Source organism: Gavialis gangeticus, unplaced genomic scaffold (genome assembly GCF_001723915.1).
Source record: "Gavialis gangeticus isolate Ggan-Ray unplaced genomic scaffold, GavGan_comp1, whole genome shotgun sequence".
Taxonomy (NCBI): Eukaryota; Metazoa; Chordata; order Crocodylia; family Gavialidae; genus Gavialis; species Gavialis gangeticus.
Window position 1 is genome coordinate 53,079,886 of NW_017728997.1, and position 14,069 is coordinate 53,093,954.

Consider the following 14,069-nt stretch of genomic DNA (forward strand, 5'->3'; position numbering starts at 1 on the left):
GCCGGCCCATGTTCATTTTGGAATCGAAAATGACTCCAAGATCCCTTTCTGCCACTGTGTTTTCAAGAAGGGAGCTCCCCAGCCTATAGGTATGCTGCTGGTTCTTGCTGCCCAAGTGCAGTACCCTGCACTTGTTAGTATTGAATCCCATCCTATTATCATTCACCCACCCCTGTAACCTGTCCAGGTCCAGCTGTATCTTGTCCCTCCCTTCTAGTGTACCCACCTCACCCCAGATCTTGGTGTTGTCAGTGAATTTGAACAGGGTGCTTTTCACCCCCTCATCCAAGTCAGTAATAAAGAGATTAAACAGTGCAGGCCCAAGGACTGAACTTCGAGAATGGGGTGGGAGACAGTGTCAAAGGCCTTTCTGAAGTCCAGATAGACTACATCCACCACGACATCTGCGTCCAATGATTTTGTGACCTGTGTCCAATGATCTTTTTCCATGGGTAACAGAAAAACTGGATCCCTGGTAATAACTTTGTGGCTGGTTTCCATCATGCCTTAAATTGAACATGTGGCCAGGTATCAGCTGATTAGGGTTCCCAGATTTGAGGATGTATCTGTGTCTCTAACTCCAATGTGCTTCTCAGGGTAGGAGCACTAATCAGCTGTTGCTTGCAGCCTCTGGGGCACATTAGAGGTAGGGGTGCACCCCTGAGGCTGGAAGTGGCAATCAGCTGATCTGTGCTCCCAACCTTGGCTCCAGTGTGTCTGGGAGGAGCCTGGGAGGAGCAGCTGATAGGGGCTTCTAGCCCCTATCATGCATCAGAGTCTAGGTATCCAGTGCAACCTGGAGACTGGAAGCAGCAGTCAGCTGACTGGCTTGCTACTTCCCAGTGCAGGGGTGCAGCATTATGATTCCAAGCTCCCTCTGCACTGGCATTATAGCAGGTTTGGGATCCAATCCCCAGTCCCACAATTGCACCTTCTGCCATGCACATGTAGCATGCCAGAAGGCCCGATTGTTGGGATTGCACATCATTTTCCGTTGTGCCTTTAAATGACAGCTGAAATAAGAAAACTGATGCAAAAATCTGCCCCAGATCCAAACAGCTATGGCACTAATTACGCATAGTATTTGAACTAGATGAATATACCAATAAGGCAGCTCTTCTGCAGCTACAGAATGACTTTCCTATACCTTCTGTTTATAGGTATGGGTGGTCCTTCTGTAATACCCATGAAGTACTCTGAAGAATGACCAATTTATGTTGGCTTTGTATGAAACCCCAGGAAGAAGCATACTGGCAAAATGGCAGTATGAGCGACACACAAAAGTTGATCAAGATCAGCTATGAAACTGCACAAGTCCTGTAGCCACACAGTGGAGAGCAGTGAGAAGATTATGCATATACAGGGGCGGATCTGGTGGGGGAGCTGCAGCAGTACAGTTGCAACCCTCTTTGATTCTTGTTCTATCCAAAGTTTAAAACCAACTGCCTGGCAGTGACAGCAGCATTTCTATTCAGGTAGCTGTGAAGGAGTCACTTGACTACAAGACTCATTATAATCTACCTGATTCCTGCTAATGTTGCTGCACTCCACAGGTGTTAATGACCCTCTATCCTTTTTAATGGCCCTGATGTTCCACTTTTCAAACTATCTTTTCTTCTGCAATTTTACTGTGTTAGCCATTCCTGGTAACATCTCTCTTCTATTTCACAGCCCTGCAGACTGCTTTTTAGCTCTAGCTTAAACTGAGTTATGGTAATATTAATTCAAGTATAGAAATGACTGTCAATGAAGTATTGGAGGTACTGTCTCAAGAAGGCTAGATTTTGTTTTACAAATCTGAGTAAGAGACATACGTCTAACTATAATGACTACAGGACTAATGAAAAAAATATGTTTGTTATTCTTGCCAAGTTTGTTGTGTTTTTAACTGTATATACAATTTAACAAATTAATACACATTTCAAGAAATTTATATTTGTTTTTCTTTAAGCTTAAACTGAATACTATAGCACTAGACTCCATAATAGTAAAGCTTCCAGTTTCTGTTTAACTGGAGACATGTATTGATATATGTGATGATGCACCACACTATTTGTACTTCCTTTTTCAAAATCCTAGATCCGTCCATGTGCATACGTCCCAGTGGTTGCCACGTGGTAAGGAGAGGTTTATATGGAACCTTAACTCAGGGAAAGTCATCTCTGCATTTTTCCTTAAGCCAGTTGTCATGCAAGTTAAAGACAGAGTCTGGACTACTCTGCTCCAGTTCTGCTGGCCTACATTGATCAGGGCTCAAAGGAAATGCATGGACAAGACTGGTAACTCGTTCTTCCAAGCAACATGCTCCAACAGCAAATCCAAACAAATGTTACTGCATGAGAGCATTAATAGAGATGTCTTACCTGCAGTTCTGAGGAGGTTTCTCTCTCCTCAGCTGGTTAGTTTCCCATGCTTTAAGTTGTTTTCGATTCTGGGTCTATTGTTACTGCAGTATTCTCTGCATATCACTGTTCCCAGCATGTATGCAGCCTCATAACCCCAGAATCAACACTTGCTGCGTCCCTCACTGGTCCACAAGCTCCCTCCTCCTTCTGCATTCCTTCACTCTGCTCTCTGCTATTCAATATGATGTGCATATCTGACTCCTTCTCTTCTGCTCCCCTTAAATCCCTTTTCTCCGTTCCATATTCTGCCCTTTCCTCCAGCTGCTAGCAGAGATAGTTTCATAGTTTCATAGTTTCATAGATTTAGGGTCGGAAGGGACCTAGTAGATCTTCTAGCCCGACCCCCCGCCAGGGCAGGAGAACAAAAAAACCCCAAAACAAAAACGGGACTCAAATGAGTCCAGCCAGGTAGGCATCCAGCCTCTTCTTAAAGACCCCCAGGGTAGGGGCCAGCACCACTTCCCTTGGAAGTTGGTTCCAGATCCTAGCCGCCCTAACTGTGAAGTAGTTTTTGCAGATGTCCAATCTATGGACAAAGTTTTGTCCCTAAGTGAGAACTACAGGATTTATGCTCCCCATATCTTCTGTTAAGCTGGGAATTTCTGTGGAGAAAAAACAGACTGCAGAGAGAATTCCCTCTCTCTTCTCCACCTGCGGGTCTGTTCCTATATCATGGCTGAGAGGAATGTCTTTAATACACAGTTATAATAAACCCTAACTGTATCTTTTAACCTCTCTTATGTTTGAATAATTCAAAAAACACTTCTAGACATTTCACCTTTATTTTATTTTTATGGCAAGGTGGTTTTATAGAATTCCTGACATAGAGCTTATGTGGAGTGAACTATAGTTTCCAGCCTTCAGTTACTACTATATTCAAGGTAAAAACCATGGTGAAAATCTCACCTTACCTGACTAAAACCGGCAGCATATAGGATGTCAGCCAGAAATCTTTTTCAGCTTTGCTCATGTTTTTTATGGCTGCTTCCAAAGGTACCAAAACAGTGACATTAGTTCCTGCTGGTATGCTGAAGGCAGACTTCTGTTGTCCAAAGCAAGAAGATGAATAAAGAAAAAAAAATCAGTGCTGCATCTACAGAACAGTAGAAACATCTAGAACTATATCCCTGATCTTACAGAATATTTTCCGTTTACTCTGCAGGAATAACACATAAATACAAATATGTTCTTGTGGTGCTCTGGACGTAAGGTGTGACGGAAGTCAACAAGTGCCATGGGAAGAGTCTCCAAAGCACCCATCTCTTATTTGGCTGAATGCTAAATTCCAGAAAATCTGTAACTTCCAGAAGCAAGCTCCAGAACAGATGTTGTTAAAAGAAAACATTCTTCATATTTTTATATTTTCTCTAGTCTTTTTCCTCAAAAACTACTCCAAGAATTTATCAGAAGCACACACACTTGAATCAGTAAGTCCTCTCCACACCTCTGAGGACAGATTTAAACTAAAGATCAAATTTAGTGCCAATAAAAATAAGATGTTACAAAAGGGAAGTATTGTGTCTGCTTGAGAAGGATTAAATTTGGCCCTATATTTTGGACAACCTTTTCTGTGTAACTCCTTTCTATGCAGTGCTTACCCAGTTACCCCAATTGAAACAGGAAGCCCATAATATGATTAAATAAAAGATAAAAGCTACCTGAGTTTGTAAGTTAAGTCTTAAGAATAGTAGCTATAAATTTAATCCTATTATTTCCTTATCTGCTTCTCAAATGCACATCAGATTTGGCAATTTTACAGATGCTACCAGGTAATGAAGATACATCAGTTAATGAAGATGAAGGATAAGTACGCTGTGGTTTCAGATTTATCCGGCCTAGGCGTGTCTACACATGGGTATTTAATGCAGATTAGCCCAATTTAAGATACATTAGAGGTGTGTGTCTACATATGCTTGTCCTTAATGCGCCTTAAAATGGTGAATTTAGGCTAATGCTGCCTAAATTTGATACCCACATAAACAAAGTATCAAATTTAAGTAGGATTAGTTAAAGCACATTAATGCACGTGTAGACTCATTAATGCACATTAACTCAAGGACTTTATTCTGGGTCTGGGTGGCCAGCCACAACCCAGCCCCAGGGCTCCTGGCTGGCTGCTTCCTCTCCTCCATGCCTGGACTGCTCTCTGGCAGCCCCTAGCTTCAGGTTATAAAAGCCTCTAGCCATTTTTTGCCTTGGGGCACACAGCACAGGGAGTTATGTCCACAGTACAGGCAGCCGCCTGCAGCAGCCCACCAAGCCCCATGTGCCTTCCTGGACAGAACCCAGGAAGCCTCTGCCCATCCTGTCCCCTAGTTGGAGCTACTCCTTGGCCACAGGTGAGTGTTGCAAAAGGTTGCAGACTGCTGCATCCCTTGCCCAGCCCTGAGATTTATCCCAGGGCTGCTGGCCATACACTCTATGGAAGCAGGGTTGGCCTGGCCTGCTCCCTGCTGCTCCTCACCCCCAGCTCTCTCTCCTTGCAGGCACTCTGGTGAAGCACCTCTGCCATGTGGCTCCCTGTCCCTGGCCATGCCCCTGGGAGCTGCTGGCAACCCTCCAGGGCCAGCATTGCAGGGACAGCCATGCAAGGGCCCAAAAGCTGGTGCAGGGACTATGTTGAACACATCCTCTCCATCCAGTGCCTCTGCCCACATGCCCATGCCCATCCCAGGTTCCTGGGCCCCAGCTGGACCTGTGAGGAGGTGTGTGACCTCATGGTATTCTGGGGTGGGGCCAACACTCAGAGGCAGTTTGCATGGGGCACGCATTCAAATGCCCACATTTATGAGATGATTTTGGCTGGAATGAGTGCACGAGGCCACTCTTGGATGGCACAGCAGTGTTGCATGAAGGCCAAGGTCTTGTGGGAACAGTGCGTGGCTGTGACTGACTTCAAGCATTGGTCCACTCATGACCATAAGGCCATGACCTTCATGCAGGAGCAGACCTGCATTTTGGTACCCTGGGAGACAGGCTGCATTGCTGTGAGTGCCACCAGAAAGGGTTGGCCTGGCCTTGCCCATACCCCATCCCGATCCCTCCAGTGATATATAACTGGAAGAGGGGGCCTCAGGCCTTAAGTGCCCCACCGTTTGCACCTCCCCAGCTCATGCACAGACTGGCAGCTCAGGGTCCTAAACCAGGAGTGCAGGTGTGCCTGGGGCACCAGCAGAATCATCAACAGAGCATAGTGGCTCAGGCAGCCCTCTGCCTGCACAAACAGCTCATTGCACATTGCCTGGGGAACATGTAGCAGGGACATGCTCGGGGCACAGCAGTGGCATGATAGGGGGCCAGCCCTGGAGTGCCTCCCTGAGAGGCCCCCTGTGGGTAGGACAGGGGTGTAGCCAACTCCTCACTCCAGGTGTCTGGAAGCCCCACACTCCCTGAACCTGGGTATTGTGGGCTGAACAGCATGTGGCAGAGCAGTTGGCCTGCAGGGGGAGGAAATCTGGAGCTGTGGCAGCAGGTGCTGCCAGCAGCCTAGCCTGACCCACCCTGGGAAGGAGACAGGGGAGGCAGGCTTCCTGCAGCCAGCACCCAGAGGCCCACCGACCCCAGGGGAGCACATGGGGGTGGGGGGCTTGAATGGCAGCTGCCTGGGCCCAGGTCTGCCCAGCTGAATTATCATGGTCCCTCGACACCCAAGCACAGCTGATACCCAATCTGAGGCCAGGCAGTGCAGGGCCCCTGGGGCAGAGCATCTTATCTCTGTAATGTTTCAAACTCTCAGAAAAGGCTTCTGTCTCTTGCCTCTGCAGAGCCAACATTTGGATGCCAGGGAGAGGCTGCAGTGCCCTGCGGGTGTGCCATGTCAGGGTTCTGCCACCTGTCACTGGAGCTGGCCAGATTTGCTGGCTGCATCAGCATCGCACCAGGGATTGGACCCTTCTGCTTCAGTGGCTGCTGGTGGTGGTGAACTGGGCAGTGTGGGAGGAGGCATGGAAGCCAGCGCAAGAAGCATGGGAGCTTGCCTGGTAGGAGGGACACATCACCTAGAAGACCGCCTGGGAGGAAGCACAGGATTAGGCATAGTGGGCACACTGGACCTGGCTGGAGGCCCTGGGGCAGCACCACATGGAGCTGCTCCAGCAGCAACTGGCCAGCTGCCTCAAAGCAGGCCCCCTCATGAGCCTTGAAGGAGGCTCTGCTGCCTCCCATCCACAGCAGCCTGACATCTGCCACAGCCCCTGGACTTGTGGGAGAACTGTCCAGGATGCTGGCCACTTGGTGCCAGGCTCTGTGCCCTGTGCACCCCCACTCCACAGCCCCCCACTCTGGGACTCAGAGGCTTTGGCACTTGTACATAGTTTTCTGTTTGAGAGGAGGGTTTTTTTTATTGTTGGTGGGTGGGGAGGGTGATAGAGGGGCTCTGCATGTTGGGAAGAGAGGGTGCGGGGGTTCTGTCAGTTGAGGGGGGAGGTCGGGAGATGAGGGTGCGGCTTGTAAGAGGAATAAAGGTTTTTCATTACGAACATGTACATGTGCTGGAGTGGTGCTGAAGAGGTGGGCTGGGGTAGGGGATGTGTGGGTGGCGGGGCAGGCGGGTGTAGGCCAGGATGGCTGGGCGCACTTCCATATCCTGGTGCTCCAGGTGGGGCCAGAGATGGCACAGATCTTCAAAGGTGGCCCATGTCATTTAGAATGTGTTGACCCACTGGTTGTCATCCCATTCCTGCAGCACAATGTGCTACCACCAGTCCCGGCTGGTGCACTGGGCCCAGCGGCAGCAGAGCTGGTGGGACAGGAGGGTAACAGTGGTCCTGGCAGGGGTGTTCTGGAGCCTGTGGTCACCAGGGCTGGTGGGAGCACCCGCATGTTGGCAGGGGCCCCACAGGCAATATCCAGCAGTTGTCCAGCAGGTGGCCAGAGTGGGTGGGGAAGTCAGGAGGTGCACAGTGGCTGAGCACCAGGCACACAGAATGGCAGCAGGTAAGCAGGACAGTTGTGGCACCTTTGAGGACTGGGGGAGTCTGTCCCTGGGTGTCTCTGTCATGCTGCTGCTCTGACACAAGAAGCATCATCCCAGGGGCCACAGTGTGGAGAGCGTGCTTTTAAGATGGCTGCCAAGTGCTGGCAGCCGGCTCTGGCTTCAGCATGGCTGCCAAGTGCTGGCAGCCATGTATCCAGAGGCTGGAGCTCCCCATGGTGCCATAGGGGCACATGGCAGATCTGGACTGACCTGGCCCTAAAGTTAGTCCCAAATCCTACCACATGTAGACACCTGCCAAAACCTGCTTAATGTGAATTAATTTAATGCGCATTAAATTTAAGCCTTATTAAAATCACATGTAGACACGATCCCCTGAGAAGCAATGTCTCCGAACCATGTTACTTCAGCCCCTGGGTCTGCAATCACTGTCTCCACATCCAGAAGTATGTCTTGCTGCATATGGTTTACCATTTGACACACCAGTCAAATGCATTTAATAAAATCAAGCTGAGAACATAAGGGGATAATGCATAGTCTTTATTGACCTTGTATTTTGTGCTGCTCAAAGGCATTGTTGAATGCAATATTGCCATACAGAACAATCTATAAAATGGTACTGAAACTCTTTAAAATGTCATTTCAATTTTCAGTAATTTTAAAGTCCAAGCATTTCTGGAGTGAAAAGGTTTAATGCCACCTTTTTTTTTGGTTTGTGATCTACATATTAACAATACTCTGGTTTATTTATTTTTATTTAAAAAAATAAAATACATAAAGGGAATTTGACTCATTTAACATCAGGCCTCTGTTTGTTTGTTTGGTTTTTTTGGCAGTTTATGGTTTACCAAACCTACTCATGAATGCTTTAGACAATGTTTTTTTACCTGAATCCATTCATAGAAGCCTGCAAAGTGGGAATTCCTGGCCAGCTCCTTTCAAAAGACAAAACAAAACAGAGATAACAGCAAGCAACAAGCTTGTAGGGGTTGGAGAATGCAGGTAGAAGGAAATGTGGTCCTGTGGGCTCCATATATATTATATAAATCTACTTCAAACATAGCCAATTTAACTGATTTGAATGCTTTTCTCCTGCACATGCCAAACTTGCAAGGGGTCTGCATCAATTTAGAGGGTACATTCCAACACCTAGATCCAAACTTAATTTTCTTTTTTAGTATTTAAGATTTGCCCAATTACTTCAATTTCAGACTTAAGAGGACTTGTTCCTCAACAACCTGTGTGTTTACTCTGTACAGATTGTAACAGGAGCTTCCTTAATGTCCAAGTCAGATCCCAAAATCCAGAATGGGCCCTTCTGTAATTAACAAGGGACATATACAAACTACAGAACTATAGATGTACCTTAAGCAGATTAAAATCGGTGACAAAAGTTTACATTATAGATTGCCTTAGATCAAAGATATAACTGGCCAGGACTGTACCCTGGATAGTCCTCCCTCCTCCTTCTTCCTCTGCTTTCTGGTTCTGGTGGCTCTGACAATGTGTAGTGGGCAGGAGGAGCAGCCGAAGTTTGCTGCTCTTGTGGGTAAATGTCACCTTGTTGTCTTGCCATAGATACCCAGGTCAAATGGGCAAAAAAACCTCCTGGTTTCAGCAGCAAAAAAAATGGAGTGACATCTCTACCCCAGCAGCTAACTCCAGTGACACTCTACAAACCTACAATTCCAAGACTGCTCTGCACTGACTGACATAAGCTCCTGTATCATTGCTGCTTGCTGCAGGGGCTGAAACAGGGAAGTGAAGGTGGAGTGGGGGACAGGTGGACAAGCACCCCATGTCTATTCTGGCACCTCCACCCCTCATGCAGTACCTAGGATCCTCCACCCCTATGCAGTCCTGTTTGCCCACTCTTGCTTATGGCACTGGCTTAGATACTGCTACTCTATCCTTGAGTCTGGAGAAAGCACCCAGGCAGACTATGATAAGAATGGTGAGATCAGTCAATCAAGAGCAGAAAGCAGGGCAAGGATACCTATGAGGCCATGAATTCTTAGCCCCACCTTGTAAGAGAGAAGAATAGTCTGTTCCCTGTGCAACTTGCCCCTTGAATAAAGCAGTTTCTTTTTTAAAACTGACATCTGACTTTTTGCTTTGCATAAGGTCCTCATAACATACACTAAATCATTTTGTCCAATATGCCTTCTTGTTACATACCTCAGTGGAACTGGGAACTGAACTAGTTTAACAGAAAGATAAAAGATGGATCACCTTTTGTGTCCTATAAATACAATGTTCTGCAGCAAAACAGGGTATTTACTCAAATTCGGTACAGAAGGGGTTGAACCATTTTCCCCTTCCCCTTTTATCTTATTCATAAAAAACTTATCACAATCAAATATATGGCTTCAGATGTGTGGGATGCTGTGTTAAACTAAGATGTGCCTGACTACAACTTATCAAACAGGATGGCATACTGAGTATTCAAATCCTCAGATATGCACATCTGTAGAAGTTACCATGAGCTACTGCTACAATTGCCTTCTTGCCTTTGAATTATGTTGAGTTTCTACTTACCTTTAGTACATCTCCATAACATATAATCCCATCTCCCATATATCCCTGAGAGCAAGAACAGGCCCTCTCTCCTCCTTCAAGAGGTTTACATATAGCCTGTGAAGATCAAAACATGAAGAATTTTCTTTAATCAACAGACACAGCATGGCTGCATGCTACTTATCCAGGAAGCCTCTGGCAACCCCAGAAATTAAACTCAAGTTTCCCAACCCCTAAATCAGGGCTTTAACTACATAACCATCCTTCCACTAATGAGTCTGCCGTTGAAGTTATGCCTGGTAGTTGTATACTATGGTTGTTCCCAATGTGTTTAAGAATAGATTAGAGTAGGCAGAAATCCACCAGGGTGTAGTGGTACAATTGCATCCCTTGAATTCCTCTACCACTCTTGCCCTGGGCCCAATCCTGCTAGGACCAGGCTGTCTGAACATTTTTCCTGACAGGTAAGCAGCCAAAAGTAACTGCTGAGAAAATTTAGAGACCAGTCTGAGCTGAGCTGCCCAACCCCTCTTCTCAAGCCAGGCAGGCAGCCAGCAGCACCTGCTATGCCCTGCCAGCCCTAAGGGCCAAAGGCCTGATCCTAAATACATCTCCTCTTTTCCAAATCTTGGATCTCTTGGTGGGTTATAAAAACACTTGTCTAAATGGGAATGATCCTGCCTTAAGCATGGGACTGGTCTAAATGACCTCCAAAGTGTAAACATACAGTGAATGAGAAGAACAACACACTTTAATAATGAAAAAGTAAGCAACCCTGCAGACCCTTTGTCTGTCTCTCACCAACTAATTCATAACTAGCTGCTCCCTGAGGGACCATTTTCCAAATCTCAGTTTCCTTGGTCTGCTGGGACCAGGGCTGTCCCTAAGGGGAGGCAAATCAAGGCGACCGCCCCAGGCCCCGTACTTTGGGGGGCTCCATAGAGCCAGGCAGAGCAATGGCAGCCTGGAGCCGGGCAGAGCGGTGGCTCCACTTCCAGCTGCTTGCTACCCGCCCCCTCCCCCCCCGCCACTGCCAATGGCTGTGGCATTTTCTTTGTGTCCAGCATCAGAGCAGGGGTGGGGCCTGCATGGGCTGATTTGCCCCTGGCCCCACACCCTGCTCGGGTCACCTCTGCCTGGGACCTTCTCTAAATTATAATTTCTATCACTACATTAAGGCCCTTTCAAGCTCTACTTTTCTAGGTATCTAAGGCTAGGAACAGACATTGCATTTGTTCTTAGACAAGTTGTGCCACGGAAGCAAAATACCCTGGGATTATACAAACACCACTCTTGTGGTAGAGGCGACATCGTTCATTAGACCAACTAATTAGTAGCAAAAAAATTTCTTCCTTTGCCAGCTTTCAGGTCCAAACAGCTTTTGTCAGGCTGAGGAGAATTCAAAGATTGTAAAAGTTCTCCCAGGTAGAAAATAAACTTCATTTTTCACTGAGGAGGTAGAGGGTAGAAGTTTTTTTCCCCTTGGGTTGCTCAGAGTCTTTTTGTGAGAGAGTTGCTCTGTGATATGTAGATTGGGCAGGCTTTTTCCCTGGAGGTGTCAGATGTCAGACAGCAGGTGAAAATGTATTGCCTCTACCACAAGAGTTTTGTTTGTCTCCGTTTCTTAGACCAACACAGCTACAACATGTATCCCTGGGATTGTATAAACATACACTGCCCTTTTAATCAGAGTTTAGTAATTGGCTGAATGCGCTGCCACTTTTCAACCATTGATTCCATGATGCAGTCCTGAGATAACTGTATAGATGCACTTTGCAATATCTTGATGTGGCACAGTGAGGGGAAATAAGGGGGAGGAAACTCCCTGCTCACCCTCTCCTGCTCCCTGCCACTCCCCATAGCATGAAGACCAGCAGCCAGCAGGGAACAAGCAGCATAGCCCACAGCCCTGAGAAACTGTATGATATGAATGAGACTCACCTAGTATATTGGATTACAGGCAGCCAGAAGACAAGTATGCTGAATGGCAGCCTGGGGAATCAGCGTAATGGGGTGAAGAGAATAAGAATCTCAGAAGGGGGTGAAGAGGATAAGAAAACTCTAGATGCTGCAGACCCAAAAACAGGGTGAGAGGAGCATGTGGCTCCTAGATTTTCTGTTGTTATTTCTTTGCCTTGCTGAATTTGTATCAGTTGTCTACACAGTGCTTGTGGTGGGAGTGTAAGGGATGGAGGAGCTCCCACTCTGCATTGCTCTGCTACAGTGATGCAGAGGTGTTTGCTCATTGATAGTAACAATAAAAAAAAAGTGTTTTTCTTCAATTGAGAAAACACCTGAACTTGGGGCTACCCCGTCTTACTGTCTTGGATGCCGAGTGAACTTAGACTGTAATCTCAACCATTCCTCTTAAAGGGGATGGTGCCTTGACCAGCTACCAAACTGTTTCAGTAGTAATATATTGAAAACTGAATCGCCTCCTGCTATATTAATAAATTTTAACAACAAGTCATGGCAGATGAGAAAACACAGGTGGGGATCATTTCTGGGTCAAGCCGGGTCAGAGAAACCTTTAGCTTGCACCAGCCCCTGAACCACCCACACCTGGAATATCTTGTTAGTATTTCTTATCCTGTGAACCATTTTTTTTGGATTTATATCAGGACAATGGACATGGGCATTTGAACAATTTTACTAGAACTGTTTATCCTGAGACAAATACAATGGCTGTTTATTGCCTAAGTTATAGATTTTCACTCTAGATAAAAGAGCAAGGAAAAGCTGCCACACAACCTACCCCTACACCACCTTGTGAAATGTGGGAACGTTAATAAACTGGACAAACAAAAAGCCATAACAACTTTAGGTTTGGCTACATGCAAATGTGATTAAGTTACATTGTACAATGAAGAAAGAAACAATGATCCTCAGTCAGTGTCAAGTGACACAGCTTCATTAAAGATAACCTGAAACACATCTGCTAAAGACCCTAAGCCATTGCTCTTTCCCATCAAAGATTTTGGAGATTTCTCTAGCTACTCACCAAATTACTGCAGCCACCATTATCCAGCAGACAAGGGTCAATAGGATCACAGTTATACCCATCACCAAAATAGCCCCTTTTGCAGATACAGTTGCTCTGAAAATAGGAGAGAGAGACACAGAAAGATAGGAATTTCAACTTTCAGATCTATCAGAGTTACCTTCCATTCCTGTGAGTCTGTGGTAAAGTCTCATTTTAAGATAATTTTTAAGATAATTTTCTTTTCAGTGATTCTTTACCAAAATGGTTCCATCTACTAAGGTCTGTGCCCCTAAAGTGTGGCTCATAACTACGTGACTGCTCACATTACTTTGTTATTGAAGAGACACTCAGGAATACTAATTTGCTGACTTGCATTTTTAATTAAGGGATTTTAACATGCATTTTGTAAACAGATGAGGAAAACAGGTCAAATTCTGTACCCACATTCCTTGAAGAAGGCTGTAGATATTAGAAAGTGTCCCAATGGAACTGACAGACAGTAAATTTAACTGTTGGGGATATCTGATGTATTGATTTTCTATTTCAACACTCCCCAGACCTGCTTTCATATACAAGCTGCTGGAAGCCAGAAGGTTCCCACAAGAGGTCAAACCAAAAGCTCATGAAGTCCTGCTCCTGACAGTGGCCCATGCCCAGTTATTACAATAAACCGTAGTTTATGATGCATTTGGTCAGACACTGCAATGAGTAGGAAAGGTTGGCTAAAGAGGTACATATGGAGAGTATTTTAAACCATAGCTATTTAATATAGAGAGAATTTACTGAACCTCATCATACAAGGATATGCTTTTCTGATTAAACAGAAGCCACTTTATTTCATAAATATAAATCAAGGGGGCCTTATATACCTGGACAATAAGAATTGTTTTTCCAAGAAATTTCAGACTGCTACAGACCAGCTTAGAATGGATCAGTTAATACTGAATATACCTGTCCAGGCCCAACATAAATGCAGTCTGCGTTGACATGACAGCCCCCTCTTGTTTCCAGCTCACAGTTGTTTATAGCCACACAGGCTTTTCCATCCCCAGTCCAGCCCTTGTTACACTGGCAGGTAGCAGTACCAGGGCCTGTACTGGTACACAGGGCCTATGTGGAAGGCAAAAGAAAGACATTTAACAAAAAAATAAAGGAAGTGGATTGAAATCTTTTCCTTGGTTAAGAATCAGTTAAATGATTAATTTGCCTAATGCATTTCAGAAAACACAAC

General features: G+C 45.9%; 1 protein-coding gene across 1 annotated transcript in view; it reads right to left on the reverse strand.

The window, feature by feature from the left end:
* Nucleotides 1-14,069, reverse strand: part of STAB1 (stabilin 1) — a 297,038-nt gene that overhangs the window by 167,937 nt on the left and 115,032 nt on the right. The window contains exons 25-29 of the mRNA XM_019505230.1: nt 13,790-13,948; nt 12,857-12,952; nt 9,877-9,972; nt 8,226-8,273; nt 3,317-3,447 (exon numbers count right to left, since the gene is read on the reverse strand). Of these exons, the coding sequence (XP_019360775.1) occupies nt 3,317-3,447; nt 8,226-8,273; nt 9,877-9,972; nt 12,857-12,952; nt 13,790-13,948 (530 nt within the window). The remainder of the gene's footprint in view (nt 1-3,316; nt 3,448-8,225; nt 8,274-9,876; nt 9,973-12,856; nt 12,953-13,789; nt 13,949-14,069) is intronic.